At 38.1% G+C, this 19,602-nt stretch overlaps 2 protein-coding genes across 2 annotated transcripts; one reads left to right on the forward strand and one right to left on the reverse strand.

The window, feature by feature from the left end:
- Positions 1 to 527: 527 nt before the first annotated feature.
- LOC139936338 (hsc70-interacting protein-like) lies at positions 528 to 19,530 on the forward strand. Its single transcript, XM_071931137.1, has 8 exons — positions 528 to 745; positions 2,996 to 3,059; positions 3,441 to 3,555; positions 5,543 to 5,765; positions 6,953 to 7,166; positions 14,306 to 14,422; positions 15,488 to 15,772; positions 16,263 to 19,530. The coding sequence occupies exons 1-8, from the start codon at positions 636 to 638 to the stop codon at positions 16,419 to 16,421; spliced, it is 1,287 nt and encodes a 428-aa protein (XP_071787238.1). The 5' UTR covers positions 528 to 635; the 3' UTR covers positions 16,422 to 19,530.
- On the reverse strand, positions 8,262 to 14,134 carry LOC139936337 (sarcalumenin-like). The gene is made up of 4 exons (XM_071931136.1): positions 13,919 to 14,134; positions 11,722 to 12,015; positions 10,905 to 11,018; positions 8,262 to 10,483 (listed from the first exon to the last, which is right to left on the reverse strand). The coding sequence occupies exons 1-4, from the start codon at positions 14,079 to 14,081 to the stop codon at positions 9,432 to 9,434; spliced, it is 1,623 nt and encodes a 540-aa protein (XP_071787237.1). The 5' UTR covers positions 14,082 to 14,134; the 3' UTR covers positions 8,262 to 9,431.
- Positions 19,531 to 19,602: the final 72 nt, after the last annotated feature.

Consider the following 19,602-nt stretch of genomic DNA (forward strand, 5'->3'; position numbering starts at 1 on the left):
AGTTAGCTTGGCTGGATTCGAACCCAGAACCTTGTGATTACAAATCCTGCAGTCACCACTTGACTTGACCCATTGTGGAACAAATCTAATTGTTCCTCCATATAGTATAGTGATATACTTTATTGGATAAGTGTGGTTTCTTTTTTCCCGAAGCTTAATTTGTGAAAGCGAATTTCATTGTGTTCTTATTGGGTTTTCTTTTTTAGCTCTATGAAGTTGGGCCACTCGCAAAAGAAGTTGCCTGGGTTTTTGGCAATGCACATGGGACCCACTCAAAAAAAGTTTCAAGACCCCCAGATGTGTTCCAATGGAAATAATAAAGTTCGGCGCCTTTTCCAGGGGTCCCCTGAGTGCTTCTAGAAATTCCACTGGCCTGATGTCCTGTCTTTCATAGTTGTAAATAGCCTATTGCGGGGTACAGCGCCAGACTTAAAGAGCGCACGTGCGACGGCAATGGTACAAGGGAAAGAGACTCCCTAGCTGCTGAAAATTTGTAGGTCACTTTTGTGTACGGTTTTGTGTATAACGGTAATTTCTCATTGCTCGCTCTCGCTTCGAAAGCGTGCCTTGATAACGTTGGCGACTGCTGACGAGAATTTTTGCTGTGAAAGTGTCCATCAAGAATTCCTGAAAACATGGATAAGGCGAGTTTGGAACAACTGCAGGCCTTCGTTCAGCTTTGTCAGGCCAACCCTACCATCTTGTACTCTCCAAAGTTGACTTTCTACAAAGAGTGGTTGGAAAGGTGGTTGTTGTTTTTTGTTGTCAAATATGTTGAATCTATTTCGTGATAAAATATCTGGAATATCTTGCACCCAAAAAATCAAAATATTTTTATTTTTAGCACATTATATAATATATGGTGTACAATTAAACTTGAGGGATGAGGATTGTTTACTGTGTGAGTGTTAGTTAGGATATTCGGAACAGAACTCGGGAGGTCTACTAGGAGAAAACTAGAAGTTCTTAATCTTAGAACTATTTCATTCACTTTCACTTTCAATTTAGAGAGATTTGCGATTCCAAAATTGAACCAGTAATGATAATATAGAAGAGATGTACCCTTAAGAGTCCTATGAGGTTAAGGGAGATGATAGCAGAACGAAACCGAGATAATTCTAGAACTCGTTCTCTACATCTAAATCATAAATGAGTGTGCCAAAAAAATGCGCAAAGGTACCAATAAATTCCCTGGGGTAGGCCAAGTACGGTAACTGAGACACTGTACTATTTTTTTTTCTAAATTTTGACAAACTAGTGGCCCAGTGATCCATTGTATTTTTTGTAGTTACGATTGAATTCAGGTAAAATGGATAACTTTTTGCATGGCGCCACCACTTTTTCACTCATTTTTACAAAAAGGGATATCTCATTGAGGTAAATTTGATACTATTTTGTTTCATATTGAATGAAAAAGTGGTGGCGCCATAGGGAAACTTTTCCGGGTCAAAACCTTGCTTGAGCATAACAATAATTGCAACTAGAAAACCGCCTAACTGCTGGTTCCTAATTATGTCAAAGATGCTATATCAGGCATTTTATTTTACTCGCAATAACTTGTGTGCTTGTAATTGATGACAAGGAATGAACCCAATTTTGCTAAACAAGAACTCAGCTTGGGCTCCATGTAGGTTTGGCTAAATTGACTAGAGAAACTGTAATGCGACTGACCGCGGTTTTGCTATACCTAAAAGTTCAAGCTGCCGACCATTTATAAGTATCTTGTTGGAGACTCATACTGGAGGGTTACTTTTGAACCGTAAGAATTAGTTCTAGAAACTATCTAGAAGTACGTAAGAATGACCATACAATGTTAAATTTCGACCATTTTTGTCAGATGAGTGACTAGATTTGCCAAATTATTATTTAAAATTTCGAAAAATCATGCACACATTCTAAGAACATGAATTTGATGGAAGCTTGCAAGATGTAAGACATTAAGATGGAAGGTTGCAAGCATGTATGAGATACGAGGAGGAGATGTTGATTTGTGAGAAGACAGTGGTCTTTGTTACTCACAAAAATGGCAAAGATCTTGTCCGTAATCCTCGATATGAAGGCAGGCCTCTTTGTGTCAAAGCAGTGATAGAACAATTTCCTTGGTATAGCAGAGCAAAATGCTATGCAAATTGTGTCAGTTGCTACTCAAAAATCATCATTTTTGCTTCTCAATATTAGCATTCAGTTTGCATTATTTTGCTATGCAAAATTGCTGGATGAAATCGTTTCCCGCTAAGGCATTCAGTTATTGTTCTAGCTCGATGGAGAGGGCAGACATGCAATTTTTTCTTTTAGAGGCTCGTCCATTTTCATTTTGCAAAGGAAACTCTTTTTTTTATAGGAAAATCTTTAAGTTTTTGGGAAACTTCTTTTGAAAAGACACCAAGGCCATGACATAGGTCAATGGGAGACTTTGGAACGCTAGGTGGCAGCAGACTTGCCAGGTAAAAAGTCTGCTGCCACCAAGCGTCCCAAAAGTCTCCCATTAAAGGCAGTGGACACTATTGGTAATTATTCAAAATAATTATTAGCATAAAACCTTTCTTGGTGACGAGTAATGGGGAGAGGTTAATGGTATAAAACATCGTGAGAAATGGCTCTTTGAAGTGCCATATTTTTCGAGAACACGAATTTGATTTTTAGACGTCAGATTTAGAACTTGAGGTCTCGAAATCAACCATCTAAACGCACACATCTTTGTGTGCCAAGGGTGTTTTTTTCTTTCATTATTATCTCGCAAGTTCGATGAACGATTGAGCTCAAATTTCCACAGGTTAGTTATTTGATGCATATGTTGAGATACACCAAATGTGAAGGCTAGTCTTTGACAATTACCAATAGTGTCCACTGCCTTTAAGGCCAAGGTTTCCGTGTAATTTCGGGCATGGAGGGTCAGTGTCTATGGAGAAAAAAAAGTCTTCTTGTCTCAAATCATTCTTAATACAGTCTTATGTTTTAGGGGGAAAACTCACTTTTTTTTCTCTTAAACTTCCAGCATTGGAGCCAAGCTCCCCCCTGCTCCCGAACCACAAACTGGTGCAAGTGGAGACGGAACTCAGGTAAGTCTAGAACAAAAACAAGTGATTTTTTATTTTACCACTCTAAGTTTTTACCAACTCTTAACTTTATGGCATATAGTGAACAACTTCAGATTTTTCTTTCAATTTGAAAAAGGCTCTAAAAATTGACTTATTCTGATTATTGTGGGAAATTTTTATGTATTCTAAATTATTGTACAATAACATTCTGCATCGATTGATAGTGATACCATGTATTATAGATTTTGAAAAAGAAAAAGCTTTGATAATTCATGCATTTTTATAAAAATGAAATTAACTTATCTTGTTAATTTTGTTATTTTGACTAGTAAAAGAAAATGAATTGTGAAACAACAACATTTAGATGATCCTGGTTAGAAGAAATCTTTCATTTTTGTGCAGGATGCTGCTGGCCAGTCGGAACCCGAAGCGGAACCAGAGATGGAGCAGGAACCGGAACCAAAACCGGAACCAAAACCAGAACCAGAACCAAGTAGTAGTGATGAGAGTGACATTGGTAAGTATTTAACAATAAAGTCCGTTTCGCATGAGGCAATTTACAGGCAATCTCCATGAAGAGAAACAATTCCTCTTGGGGATTGTTAAAGACACTGGACACTATTGGTAATTGTCAAAGACCAGTCTTCTCACTTGGTGTATCTCAACATATGCACAAAATAACAAATCTGTGAAAATTTGAGCTCAGTTGTTTGTCGAAGTTGCAAGATATTACTGAAAGAAAAACACCCTTGTCACACAAAGTTGTGGGCTTTCAGATGTTTGATTTCGGGACCTCAAAATCTAATTCTGAGGTCTCGAAATCAAATTCAAATATCTCGGTGGAAATTTACTTCTTTCTCAAAAACTACGTTACTTCAGAGGGAGCTGTTTCTCACAATGTTTTATACTATCAACAGTTCTCCATTGCTTGTTACCAAGTAAGTTTTTATGCAAACAATTATTTTTGAGTAATAGGCAATTTACAGGCAATCTCTATGAAGAGAAACAATTCCTCTTGGGGATTGTTAAAGCATTGCTTGAAATGTTACTCTTTTACTACCAAAGTGGTCCTGCAGCATGCACTGCAGTTAGTTGCCGCTAAGCTGCCTGCAAAAGCTGCCTGCAAAAGTTACCCAATGCGTATGATGATGATGCAAAAGAAAGGAGTTGAGGGAGTTGGCTTGGGTGTAAAGAGACGCTCTTAGGTTAAATTTAAGGCAGTGGACACTATTGATAATTACTCAAAATAATTATTTGCATAAAACCTTTCATGGTAACGAGTAATGGGGAGAGGATGATAGTATAAAACATTGTGAGAAATGGCATCGTCTGAAGTAATGTAGTTTTCGAGAAAGAAGTAATTTTCCACGAATTTTATTTTGAGACCTCTGATTTAGAATTTGAGGTCTCGAAATCAAGCATCTCAAACCACACAACTTCGTGTGACAAGGGTGTTTTTTCTTTCATTAGTATCTCGCAACTTCGACGACTGCTTGAGCTCAAATTTTCACAGGTTTGTTATTTTATGCATATAATGTTGAGATATACCAAGTGAGAACACTGGTCTTTGACAATTACCAATAGTGTCCACTGTCTTTAACTTTTCAATAAAATCTTTCTGAAAATGGGGAGAACTTAAAAGTATCTAACCTCACACTAAAAGGGTGCAAAATGCTTCTGTGTTTGATATCTTTTAAAGGCAGGGGACACTATTGGTAATTACTCAAAACAATTATTGGCATAAAACCTTACTTGGTAACGAGTAATGGGGAGAGGTTGATGGTATAAAACATTGTGAGAAACGGCTCCCTCTGAAGTGCCATAGTTTTTGAGAAAGAAGTAATTTTCCACGAATTTGATTTCGAGACCTCAAATTTAGAACTTGAGGTCTCGAAATCAACCATCTAAACGCACACAACTTCATGTGACAAGGGTTATTTTTCTTTCATTATTATCTCGCACATTCGATGACCGATTGAGCTCAAATTTTCACATGTTTGTTATTTTATGCAGATGTTGAGATACACCAAATGTGAAGGCTAGTCTTTGACAATTACCAATAGTGTCCTCTCCCTTTAAGTGCAATATTTGTTAAAACTTTAAACATGTCACATTTCAAATGGTTTGTACATATGGTACAGATAATTCAAGCTCATTTGTGATGTGAAATTAGAACAGCATTGGGTTTGACCCTTTGACTGGCACCAAAATTGTCTTGGTCCATTTGTTCCCTTGTTTTTTATGCTTGATGGCGTCGCATTTTGAAATTTGCGTTGAAAGATTATGACATGAAAACTACGTTTTACAACACTTAAATGCCCTCATAGTAGCCGTCCATACTTTTGGAGATGTGTCGGACACAATGTTACAACGCTGTAAGGTTTGGGTAAATTTTTGTGTATACACTCCTATGATGTCCGCCATACCTCAAAAAGGCTTATGGCCTTGTGGTGTTATAAGCAATCTCTCATAAAAAAATACGCTGTCTTCTCTCCTCATCGCAGAACTGGACATGGAGGGGGTGATCGAGGGGGACAACGACGAACCTCAGCACATGGGAGATGACTCCTTAGAGGTTACTGAGGAGATGATAGATGAGGCTACTGCCAAGAGGTCTGAAGCTATGGCAGCTGTCTCTGATGGGAACCTCGAGGAGGCTATGAAGTTATTCACTGAGGCTATAGAGAAGAACCCTCACTCTGCGTTGCTGTACGCAAAGCGAGCAAGGTAGAGACATTTTACCTACCTCTTAAACTCAGGGTGTAAATGAACCCTCAGTCCCCCCTCACTCTGCGTTGCTGTACGCAAAGAGAGCAAGGTAGAGACATTTTACCTACCTCTTAAACTTGGGGTGTCAATGACCCTCAGTCCCCCAACCCCATCAGTCCCCCCCTCACTCTGCGTTGCTGTACGCAAAGCGAGCAAGTAGAGACATTTTACCTACCTCTTAAACTTGGGGTGTCAATGACCCTCAGTCCCCCAACCCCATCAGTCCCCCCCTCACTCTGCGTTGCTGTACGCAAAGCGAGCAAGTAGAGACATTTTACCTACCTCTTAAACTTGGGGTGTCAATGACCCTCAGTCCCTCAACCCCCCCTCACTCTTCATTGCTGTATGCAAAGAGAGCCAGGTAGCTAAATTTTACCTACTCCTTAGACTTGGTTCACCCTGTACCCTCAGTCCCCCCTCACTCTGCGTTGCCTTACGCAAAGCGAGAAAGGTAGAGAAATTTTTACTTACTCCTTGAATTTGATTCATCTATATTCTCTATTTCCTTCTAGGATGTTCAGATTATGAGGTTGAATGGTCTGAAGAAGCCTCTTCCACAGTTTTTACCTACTCATATGAACAATCTGTCTGTGGAGAACATATTATTATTGTTAGCTCAGTTGGTAGAGCACCGATATGTTATTCCTCTGGTCATTTGTTCAAGTCCCACTCTAGTCAATCTTTCTTTGTTGAACCAAAATCTTTTTAAATTTACCGTCAGTTTCCCTGGTGGTTTCTTACTTGATACTTAATAATAATAACTCGCATCGCCTTAAGGTGATTCCCTGACTGCCGCTTCCCAGGTTGTTTTTTGTAAAATTGGATGTGATCCCTGGCTCATAGCAGCCAACAGATTGTATGGCGTGGAACTGGCACCCTAAACAAAGATATTGAGAGAAAAAGGGACACTGCCAACAAAGGACTCAATAGTTCAGTTGGAAGAAGGCTTGTACCTTAATCCGGAGGTCAATGGTTCAACTCCCACTCCAGTCAATTTATCTTTCTTCCAACCAAATAGTTTCAAACATCCCAGTTTCCCTGGTGGTTTGTTACTTGATAATATTATTATTAATACGAAGTTGACCCAGTTCCATTACAAAGACTAAACTCATTAAATATTTTTTTAACAAACTCTACCCCTTCAGTGTGTTCATCAAACAGCAGAAGCCCAACGCAGCAATCCGAGACTGCGACAAGGCCATCAAGCTGAACCCGGATTCTGCCCAGGGTTACAAGTGGAAGGGTATCGGCCATCGGTTGCTTGGACAGTGGGAGCTAGCCTGCAAGAATCTTCAGAATGCTTGCAAGCTGGACTTTGATGAAGTGGCAAACGCCATGCTGAAGGAGGTTGAGCCGAGGGTAAGTGAAGCGTCGGGTGGCATGTTTTTTCGATTTCGCTCTGTTTTACTTGCATTCTCAGGAGAGAACTGGGCACAATTTCATGGCTCTGCTTACGGCCGTACTCTGAGCTTATGATCACCATTCTTCATTTACTGTGCAAGTGCCATGTTTCTGCGCTAAGCTAGTAATATGGAGTACACATGAACACAGGCATTCGGCAATAATCTTGGTGATCGGTGAAATATGCTTGATGTACATGTAAGCGTGGAATTCTCTGCTTCCATAAGTGCCATTTCTTTGCTTATGGTAAGCAGAGCCATGAAATTAGACCCCAGAGAGCAGGCCTGACGCTACGTTCTTGTATGGTTGTATGCCAAGGCAGCTCCTCATTTTAAATGATTTGGGTACTTTTTGTAACACAAAACATAACGTCAACAGATTTACATTAAACTTAATCAGTTTGAAGGAAATGGTTGTAGAAAGCTTCCCTTAAAATATTACTTGCTGAGGTGCTGTAGTTTTTGAGAAATAAGTAAAACAAGTCACATAAATAATTTTCAGAAAATTATTTTAGCATGTGAAACGTACTAACCAGGTAAAATACCATAACTGGTTAATACGTTGTCACATGCTAAAACTGAGACTTGAATAATAATCGGCCCATTGTTTTACTCATTTCTCAAAAACTACAGCACCTCAGCAGGTAATATTTTAAGCGGAGCTTTCTACTATCATTATCTTAAAACTGTTTTAGTTTTATGTAAATCTGTGGACATTGTGTTTTATGTTACACAAAGTACCCAGACCCTAGGGGACCTCAATGAGGGAGATGTACAATTCTATTGTTTCTATCGGGACATTACAAGGGGCACCAAGGCAACAACCAAGGGGCCGGAGGCCAGCGCCTCATTTTTACCTCTTAAATACCTACATGTACCTACCGTCTTTTTTTACAGTATCTTTTAAGAAACAACAAATATATTTTTGTTAGGTCTCATTATGATAAGGAAAATATTTTTGGACTCTAATCATTGACAAATCAATACAAGCAAAAAAAATTTTTCCTATTCAATGCTTTTCAGCAATTTTTGAACTTTATTTAAAGTACTGAGTTTCACAATTACAGCATCCCAAATACCATGCATCAAATGAAATATTTAAATACAATCAACGTCGTCATATCCACAGGAATATCAAATACCACAGCAGTGTTTTTGTCTTTATTTGAAAGTGTTATGACCAAATAAACCCACTGTTGAGTTTTGTCAAAAGGTTTCTAGGTGTTTAGGCATGGAGGACACAACATTCAAGACATTAGTTTTTTTTACGTAAACAAGAGTTAAATTCTCCAATGATCTCACACACATAAATTTTTCTTTAATATTTCAAGCTATATGTATATTGCACATCAAAAGTTTTACACAATTCTTAGAAAATGTTCAGGTTTTTTTTCCCAGCAATTGTTATGTGAACAAAGTCTATTTGGTTTTAAATGTTCAATTAAAAAAATCACTTTGATTCAGAGAAGTGCATTTAAAAAAGGGAAGAAAAAAGTGGCAACAAGGTCTTAAAAGGACTTATTGTTCTAGCCTACACAGCTGAAGGTGCTTTATAACACGGCTGCTTAATACTGAAGCAACACACTTTTATTCACATCCCTAAACAGCTTTCTGTTAAAAAACATTTTTAAAATACTTACAAAGTTGAGAACAAATCTAACATGTTAGCCTCAGCTGTCTTTTTTGTGCATTAAACGGTAGAACTTGTGGATATGTAACTCCTTGCACAAGTTTTGAACTTGCGAGCTCAAGTTGCAAAGTAGTGTAAGAAAGTTTTCAACTTATGCTAGTCAAATATGCAACCTACAAATTTTGTAATGTGGGCGCTTTTCGCAATCATCTGATAGGGTCTTCTTTTTTTGACTCAATTTCCTGCGGCCATGGGTAAACAGTCTTTAGCGTGCATAGATACTCGACTGAGAATTATAATCTTATGTCAATATTGTTGCAGAATTTGTGTAGATGTAAATATATAATTTTAAGAAAAAGAGTTGACTTACTTAAAGATTTATGTAAAAAATGAAGCCACAATTAAAAATTGGATGAATTAAGGTATTCTATTTATGTCAAACCAGTTACTTTTTGACAGATTTTCTCTGGAAAAAGTAACAAATCCATCCGAGTACTGAAAGTGACTTAAGTATTTCCTATTTGAAATAATAATTTTCCTTTCATCAACCATTTTCAACACATTCACAACAATCAACATGCAGCTCAACTAGTTTTACGGTTTTGCGTACAAGTTTTTCTTGGGCTCGTTGCATCGTCCCCCTTTGCTACACTCCCCACTCAAATCTGAAGCATTCTGGATTTCTTCAAGTAGTTTCGGTAGATCGGTAGAAATAGCTTTCTCAATGTTTTCCATCAAGCAGCCTGAGAAGTACCCACACTGGGACTCCATGGGCTTGAAAACATCGATGGGATTAATGGCAAAGAAGTTCTTAAATTCTTCCGGATCGGGGAGGTCATATTTACTGATATTGGCCCTTGCCAGGACTGTCTTAAATATGTTATATTTCCCCGGGTTCTGGACAATATCACGCATTGTGTCCTCCGGGTTTCCTAGTAGAGACATGGGTCTATTGCGGTTGAACTTCTGAAGGTATTCGTTAACGATAAAAGCATGAGTGCGGACCGCCTTGGCGTGACGGCGCAACATGGCTATCTTGTTGTGCAGTTGATTTTCTATCATGTTGTTAAGATCCATCAGGAGTGACTTTTCCTCTTCAAGGAAGAGATCTTGGTAGGTGTTTGGCTGAAACTTCTTATTCCAAAAAGAACCCACGTAGACTCGTGGGGGTTCCGTAACGTTTATGAGAGGGGCAAGGTTCCAGAAGAGGGCGCCATACACTCGCATCAGCTCGTTTGGCGCGATGGTGTCAGCTTTATTCAAGATGATACGAATCTGCGATTCTCGTCCTTTCAAGCGTTTGAACGTTGACTCCAGCTCGGTGCCAACGTCAAGCTTCGTCGGGTCAAAGAAAACGAAGATCAAGTCGGCGCGATCCATGAACCATTCCAAGACCTCGTTGAACGGGTAGCCACGCTCTTGTTGTTTGCGGTTCTCGATGATTCCAGGGGTGTCGACAAGGGTCACCTTCTGAAGCAGCTTGTGCGGGTACTCAATGCCGAAGAAACGCTCCAGGAATACATTGCCAAACATCTCCAGGCTGCCGAAGGATCTCTTGCCGTCAGTGGCCAGGACAAGTCCTTCCACTGTACGGTACTGCTTCCCGTGCATCACAACAGTGAAGTCAGCTGTAACTGGCTCAGCTCCTAAAATATTTACACACAAAATTAATTAAAAAACAAACAGTCAATTTAACTTTTGCTTTAAAGGCAGAGTATAGGGGCCTACCAAATACCAATCACTCCAAGTATAAATGATCATAAAAACTCAACTGCAGCAGTTGATAATGATACAATTTTGAGAAATAATTCCCTTGTGGTGTTAAAGAAAGGTATTTTTAAGTACAGTGTTAACTTTATGGTATTTTGTCATGTATCTGTTTTTTTCTTAGCAGGTTTTTTTCTGTGCTAAGCAAGCTTTTATGCTTACAGGCTTAATGAAATTAGGTCCTATCATAAGTTGATTGATTTGGCAGTGCAGCTCTTCAGAAGTAACTCAATAAAACCATTAGTTTACTTAAAATGAGTTGTAGTTAGTGGGTTTGAGACAAGATACTTTAAATCATACCTGTGGGTAGTTTTTGTTCATCTTCCAATCCGACCAAGTAGTTAATCATTGTTGATTTACCAGCACTCCAAGGTCCAAGGAATAAAACCATCGGCTTGGCTTCCAGCTCTCCGTCTGAAAAAAATAAATAAAAAATTATACATATTGAAAAATATAACGCCACCGATATAGGGTATAAACAATTTGTATTATAAGTAATGTTCATACGAAAAAGTATGTGTAGTTATGCTACTCTGTTTATTCAACAACAAACAGCAGCAACAGCATACATCAACAAAACAAGCTCCAATAAATACTGCTAGTTATCTTTTTATTTATTTATTTATTTATTTTAAATCTATATATATACACAGGGCTGTCAAGGTTAAAACAAGGTCAAAAGATGTGTAAAACCAAACCCCTGCCAACGATAAAAATATAACTTTAATATAAAAACGGAGATTGCACTCAATCATTTAAAAATCACACATTAGAAAACAACTTAAGGAAATCCAGATAATTGCAAAACAGCACCCACAACAAAACACAATAACAACAGGAGGAAGGGACAACAATTTAAAAAAAAAAAACACAAAAAAACAACAGCCAAAATGGACTAAAACCCTCAAAAGTCAAAATAAAACTGGTACAGAGAACAATTTTTAAAACAATGAAGCAGGAGCTAAAACATTTAAAATGAAAAAAACATAAAATAAAAAAAAAAAACACAGTAACAAACAAAAGAGGTCCGTCCACCCTCAGCAATATTCAAAAGGATAATTGCTCAAAACATGTCATGAAACAAAGTGCAAAAATTGGTGAATAACTACAAAAGTACCTGAAAGTGTTGAGTCCCCCATATCCTGAAATTTGTACGCCTCTGCCATCGGCTCGATCGCTTTATGATAAATCTTCTTCATCTTCTCGATGCTTCTCTTTACGAAATCCCCGTCCAGGAGAATTCCCTCCCGGTGTAGATTCAAGGTGTCGTAGATGTGGTCGCGGTCTCGACTGCTGGCCTCCGTTGCGACGCTAGGTTTGTCGGTGACGGCTGTATCAGCCAGTGGTAGAGGCTGCTTTTTCGGTTTGGGTTGAGGCGCCTTTTGGGGCGTGGCAGGTTTCTGAGATGCATCTATCAAATATAAGAGAGAAAATTTTGTGTTGATTTGGGATTGAACAAACAAAAATACTAGGGCGAGATTTGAACCAACGGCCCCAGGTGCTCTACTTACTGAGCTATCTATCTAGCCCTATGTTGGCGGTCTCCCTATTTTGTCAATATCTTTGTCTTGGTAAAACTAAAAGGAGTCTGTGCACCCGCATAGAGGGTTTCTTTTCTGCAGTTCATCGAGCATTGCAGTTTATGGTGTATCCTCCTCTTACCATGGAGCTCCATGCTCTTACCAACCAGTTTTCACACTATTATGCCTTTTTCTTTGAATTGGGAAAAAAATGATGGTGCCATATATTAACCGATGCTCTAATTATCTTTATTTGTTAATTATGAAGTATGCAAACATATTTATTAAAACTTGATGGACATTGAAATGTTCACACTACACATAGATCTTCGATGACTTCAACTGGCCCCATTTGTTTTGAGTTTTTCCTGTTTTCACGGCAAACAAGAAAGTATGGTTTCCCGGTGAAGCCACAAATGGAAGAAACATCTGCAGTGACTACAAGTGTACAAGTGTATGACTCTATAGCCAGCAGTTGTCTTCGTTTTATTCAAAATATTTTTTAATGAAATTAAAAAAATTACCATGGTAATTTGCAAAAAAAATAAAAAAATAAAAAAATTAATAAAAAGTGTGAATAATTATTGGCTTTCAAATCTGATTTTTTTTTTTTTTTCCTTTTTTTTTCTTAAAATTTATAATAAAGCGTATAAATAAACAGTGATAATTGAATCAACAAGCTGATGTTTAAATTTTAATAATAATAATATTGCTATGAGGGTTAAAAAAATAAAAATCTCCAAACATATTAGAAAATTATATAAGGCACATGGCTTCTTTAAGCCTCTGTAATTTTTTTCCAGAATGCTCAGCAAAATATTCAGTCACATGATTTGATCATCATGAATTGTGAATTGAAATAGCGTTTGATGAAACTTTTTGGGTGGGCAAATATTTGTATATGGCCTCAAAATTATGACATATTTTTGTACCTTGTAGAAATGCCTAAAATACCAACCTTTTTGCATTTACTAGTGCAAATAACCAGTGAAGCCTTAAGGTGTTTCTAAGTTTTGGTCAAGGGAGAGGAGACTCTTTGCTTGGCAAATAAAACCAAAATTTTTATCTAGGGACTGTTTACATTGCGCACAGAGAGGTAAAAGATTTGCTACGATTTTAGGGACACCTTGAAAAAAGGACCTCCTACGATACAACCTGCACTCATCATGCCAGATTACAGTTTAGATTATTATTTAGTTCATTGTGTAAGTGGTCTGAAGTGTGCAAAAAAAAAAGATTTCTACATGCAATTTAGGACATCAAGAAATTCCTGTTCTCATTTTACACCAATATAACTTTAACCGTAGTATAGTCGGTTTATGTGCGTTGGCGGTTTGGTTAGCTTTAAAGTGGGTTCTTTTCTCCACCTCTTAGAACCCTCTGGGGCACTACCAGTATGACATTGGTTTTTCAGTTGGTACCTGATTACCGGATTTCCTCTCAAATATGGGGTTTCCCCTCTGACATAACTGAAATTTATGTCTTTGTCTTCTCTCCATCCATGGAGTTCTTGGCCATGGCTACTCCATTATAATTATTAAGGTTGCTTTTCTGAGAATCCTTGCCCAATTGGCTTCACAACAAACATTAATAAATTCCTTAATAAGTACTCAATTGATTTAACAATTACAGTCCAAAAATGCAGACAACCAATTTGGTACACTACTGTGTAGCCTACACTACAGACCCTTAAACCTACATGTTCATATGTAGCATGTATCGTAACCCTGTGTCATGTCGGTCTAAATCTAAATCATTCACATTTGAGTGCAATCTACAATTAGATTATCTCACCGTTGCAGTCAACTGCTACAAAAAGAACCATGCAGATTAGTAAAACCCCTACCAAGACACGTTTGGGTGGAATGCCCACAGCTTGTTTCATGCTATTTTGTCCTGTATTGGGCCGGCCATTGTGAGCAACGGAGAAGCATTCTCTATCAATGTATGCAGCCATATTGAAAGTGACCCCCTAAGCTATTAAAAATGTTTACGGTTTCGGTTTAGCTAATTGGGGATCATCTCAGATTCTAGTTTTGAAGTGTTTTCAGCTCAACTTGTTAATTAAATTACTTTTAAATTTCTATTTGATTTTCAAATTATTCTTTCTACACTCTTTTTTGTTTGTTAGCAGATTTCCTTTGTCTTTTACTAATAATTATGTGTTTGTTTCACAATTAGGCGAGGGCAATCGCCGAGCACAAACGCAAGTATGAGAGGAAACGTGAGGAGAAGGAGATCAAGGAGAAACTGGATCGCATCAAGAAAGCCAAAGCAGCTCAGGAAAAAGCCAGAAAAGTAAGACAAAGTATTTAAATGAGTTACTGCACTGGTCCTATGAGAGATTTCTGTGGTGATAATTTCACATAAATTTTAGAGTTATAACAAGTAACAACTGTGCAAAGTTCATTTTAAAAGTTGGTAAAAAAATCAGGCAGTGTGATTGTTATTACTGTCAGATTAGATATTTGCTTGAATTGAACGGTGTACAAATAATACCTGTACAGGATGTCCAGGCGCTGTTTTTTTTAAACATTTTGTTTTAAATTTGTTTTGTCAAACGTTACGTCGTGCATGGGCTCTAGGTGTGTGTCAATTTCAAAGCCTTGATTGGCAATGAAAACTTAGTTTTGAGTTTTGAGTTTCAGAGTAAAATGCCACAGCTGGGAGCTTAAAATGTTTATTGGACCAGAATTTATTCTACAAGACCAGCAGCCAATTTCACGAACCGCTAGGATTAATCCTATCTCGAGTTAGGACAAGAAACTCATCCTTACTTAGGATGGGTTCAATGCGTCCTATTGCTATGGATACAGAACTTAACACATGCTAAGACCCAAGATTAATCCTAAGTTATGAAGAGTTTTGGTGAAGTCGACAGCTGAAGTTTTAACATGGGTATTTTTTTTTTTTTTTTTTAAACATGCTTAAAGAGAAGATTATCTTGATTGTGTTATGGGTTAGTAAAGTTTGATACTTTAGTAAAGTTTGATACTTTAGTAAAGTTTGATACTTAAGTAAAGTTTGATACTTTAGTAAAGTTTGATACTTTAGTAAAGTTTGATACTTTAGTAAAGTTTGATACTTTAGTAAAGTTTGATACTTTAGTAAAGTTTGATACTTTACAGATTTGTATTACCAGACTCAGAGTCAACATTCAAACAGTGTTTTTTCTCGGAAAGACATTAAACAGTGATATACTATTATATGATTCAATTGAAAAATGCAAGACTGCATGCCTTGTCGGGTCATGAGTTTTCTGTTCTTGGTCTAAAATCTTTGACCTTTGACATGCAGTCCAATGTGGAATCGAGCCCATATGATTAGCAAGCTCTCTCTCTCTCTTGTTTGTTACTTTTTCAGGAAGAAGAAGAGCGCCAAAAGAACAGTGGAGGTTTCCCTGGTGGTTTCCCGGGTGGATTCCCAGGTGGATTCCCGGGTGGATTCCCGGGTGGCATGGGTGGCGGGATGCCTGGAGGTATGGGTGGGATGGGTGGCGGCATGCCTGGAGGTATGCCCGGTGGTGCAGGGGGCATGCCCGGCGGTGCTGGGGGCATGCCCGGCGGTGCTGGGGGCATGCCGGGCGGAATCAACATGAATGACATTCAAGGACTCATGAGTGATCCAGAGATAATGGCAGCATTCCAGGTAGGTTTTCTTTTTCAATTTACAGTTTACAATTTTTTAAGTACAAAGCTTAATAAAAGGTTCCCTTAACTAACACAACAATCTTCATTTATTTGATGTTGAACAAAGACAAATTTACTACCGTGTGACTTAAACCAACGACCTGATGAATAGCGTGCCGTCACTCGACCAAATCAGCTATCTAGCCCTATGTTGGTGATCTTCCTATTTTGTCAACATCTTTGTTCAGGGGTGCCAGTCAGAAGCCATACAACCGTTAACGTGTAGTTAGGAATCACACTCAAGTTTATGATACAACCTGAAAATCAACATCCAGGGGATCACCTTAAGGGGATGCAACTTTTATTGAACTTAATGAAAAACTTCTAAAAATGGGGAATTCACCTGTTTTTGTCGTAAGATGTTAAAATTCAGACCAAATATTACTTCCTACCCTAATAAATGAAATTTGCTGTTGTTATTTCATGTTCTTCTTCCTTGACCCACATAGGATCCTGAAGTGATGGCAGCATTCAGTGATGTCAGTCAGCATCCAGAGAACATTAAGAACTACCAGAGTAACCCCAAGATTACTAGGCTCATCGCTAAGATGCAGGGCAAGTTTAGCGGAGCTCCCGGCTCGCAGCCAGCTGATGGCGACGTAGACTAAAAACCACCTCCCCCGACCCTCTGTCATCCTTTTGGGTAAGGAAGTCTTTGTTCGTGTCCAGGAGATGATTGGAAAGTCATTTGTGATTATGTAAATCAGTCGGGGAGTTGTTTGGGTAGAAAACACTGGAGAGGGTGTCGTTGTTTAAGTTAAGGGATTTTACATATCTAGTATGTTACAGAGGGGTATCAGCAGACTACCAGGGGCCAAGTTCACATAGAGCTATGGCCCTTTTCGAATTGACGGCTTTGACTTTAGATTTGACTCAGGCTGGCTTGGCCCCGTGGTTGTTTTAACAATTGCGCAGGCTTTGCAAATACGCGCCCAGGGTTTTAAGACCAGAGCACAGAGCCTCAAGCCGAATCCAAAGCTGAAGCCGTGGTTTCGAAAAGGGCCTATGATTGATCTTAACTGCAAATCAATTGTGACGTCACAATACAAATCACTATGGCGATACTGACAACTCATCTTAGTGCTTTGTGAAATCGAGCCCTGGGCCCACGTTCATAGAGCTACTTTAGCACAAAAAGTAGCTGAGCATAACAAAATTACGCTTACAAGAATAAGGTTGCCAGCCTAAGTACTATGTTCACAAGTACAAGTTGTGACTTCTCATTCCTGCTAATTTCTGCTAAGCAGAGGAGAAAATTGTTAAGCAATATTCTCTGCTTAAGTAACTCTATGAAATTGGGCCCGGTACGTAGATAGACATTAGGCATTGGCTTCATCACACCTCCCATCTTAAAGGTAACAAAATGATGAAAAAGTAGAAACGCTCATTCTTGTGTGCGCAGCGCACAGGGTGAGCATTTTTCTTTTGACCTTTAGACGGGGGTGCCCTACTCTAAACATCATGTGCCTAAGTTCTATAATGTCCAACAACGATTGGACGAAGGATGAAGTGTGTACACTGCAGGCTGTGTTTGCAATGGCTGCATTGTTTGGTAACAGGTTTTGCAAGTGGTGTATAACTGCCATGCAAGAACAACTCTGTAACTACTCCATTCGTAACCATATTTACATCAGTGTTTTGATGCAAGATGAGTTCTTTAAATGGGGAGCAATTTGTATTACTAATTTTGTTTCAAATGAAAATTTATGCAATGTCTGGATTTACAGTTGGTGTCTTTATTAGCATGTGATAGAGAGTGGCTATAAGTCTTGTTTAAATTAAAACAAGTTTTTAAAAACAGCTGCAACAACCAATTCAGATTCTACCTACTGTGTGTTAACACGCAACACTAATGTTTTTGTACACTTTTTTTCTCTTTTTTTTTAAAATAGGTTTTCCAGAATAGGTCAATTTCAGCAAAAATAAAATTAGTTTCTAATAACAAACATTCAAATTCATATGTTTCCCTATACTCATCAAATCTAGGGATTCCTTTGAAGCTACTACTGCATTCAATTATGGCACACTTCGTTAATATTCTTATTCAGGTTTATTTCAGCAAGTCTAATACACTTATAGACATTTCTAAATACATTTTCACCATTCTTGAGTTGAATTTCTAGTTCTACTGCCTGTTTACAATTGAGTGGATGGAATGGTTTGGCCAGCCTGATGCTGTGGCTTTTGTGAAATTTATTGAATTGGAACAAGTTGGAACAAGTTGGTGTTAATGATTGAATGATTGTTTTGTTGAAATTGGCTGGGAAAACCGTATAATTGTTTTTTAGTTGAAACTACATTGTATCTCAATTATTTGTGTTGGTACATGTCATGGAATGTATATTAACTACTACACATTTTTCACTACAATTTTTGGGGGTTTTCTTGGGGGGAAAACTGTTAAAAGATGAAATTGTGTGAATTGGTGATTGATGTTTCATAAGAATTGTCATCATTTGATCTTGTTTAATAAAATGATATGAATACAATTACCCATGACAACAAATCATAATTGAATAAATGATGCAAATCATAAGCACCATGTGCCCCTAAAGGCTAATTCAATGCCTATTGGATTTGGGGTTTTTTTTGGGGGGGGGAAATGGATTTGTTTTCCCTTAAAAATGCCATCAGAAATAGATGACCAAAGTGGCAAATTAAAATGGCACCATGCACGGAAAGAGTAGCACTAATTTCATAGAGTGGTTTTGTGGAGAAAATATTGTTTAACATGTTTCTGCTAAGGGGGCTACAGCCTGGGGGCTACAGCCTGGGGGCTATCAGAATATCATTGCTTTAGAATTGTAAAGGTTGTGGGTTTGAGTACCATCCGAGTAATATGCCTGTGATTTTTTTTACTTGGGAAAGTACCGAGTGCTATACAGTGCCAACAAACATCGGTGTATATGGGTTAAACCAAAATGAATATTCAGAATAATCAGTGTTTACAAGTTTGATTTTTTTATGTTTTATAATGGCCTCAGATGAAAAAATTAGCAGGAAACAAGGGCCTGTATTCATAAAGCTGTTACCGGTAAGCAATTTGTTTTTGCCAACAATAGCAGGAAAACACGCTTAAGCATTTCAAGAACGATGAAGAACATTTGACACAATGGATTTACATTGTTTTAATTGTCATCGGCTGCTAAGGAGCATAAAACATCTGCTTACAGGCTTTATGAAATAGAAACATTATGAATGGCTTGTAACTTCTTCATTTTTTAAGCAAAGCTGTAAAATGCTTATATTATTTCTGTTCCGTAAGCAGCCCTTTGAAACGGACCCTGTGAGTCTGGTGCAGATTTAAAAAACATTTGAACCTGGCATTTTCATGTATATTAGTTTAGCATGTAAAAGGAATCAAATCGCACACGTCCAATCTGTTTGTCTTGGTGCGAGTGGTTTGCTTTATATTATCCAGTTACCAATTGGGTGTGCCCAGATACCAATTGGGTGTGTCCAGTTACCAATTGGGTCGTCCAGTTACCAATTGGGTGTGGCCAGTTACCGATTGGATGTGGCCAGTTACTGATTGGGTAGCTACATGTGCTATGGTCATCTTGCATGCACCAAGACTTATCTGAATATGCACCAGACTACAGAGTTTATTGAGTCCAGATTTGTTGTGTCGGGTCTAAATATCTGACAGATAACATATTGCATCTCTGACTGCATGTTACTTGATTATTAAAAGTCCAAACATATATATAAACTCAACATTCGGTTTTTGTCTTCAATCATTAAGTATCTGAATGTATTTTGGCTCCTCCATTAAAGTGTTGTGGCCGA

Source organism: Asterias amurensis, chromosome 4 (genome assembly GCF_032118995.1).
Source record: "Asterias amurensis chromosome 4, ASM3211899v1".
Classification (NCBI taxonomy): Eukaryota; Metazoa; Echinodermata; class Asteroidea; order Forcipulatida; family Asteriidae; genus Asterias; species Asterias amurensis.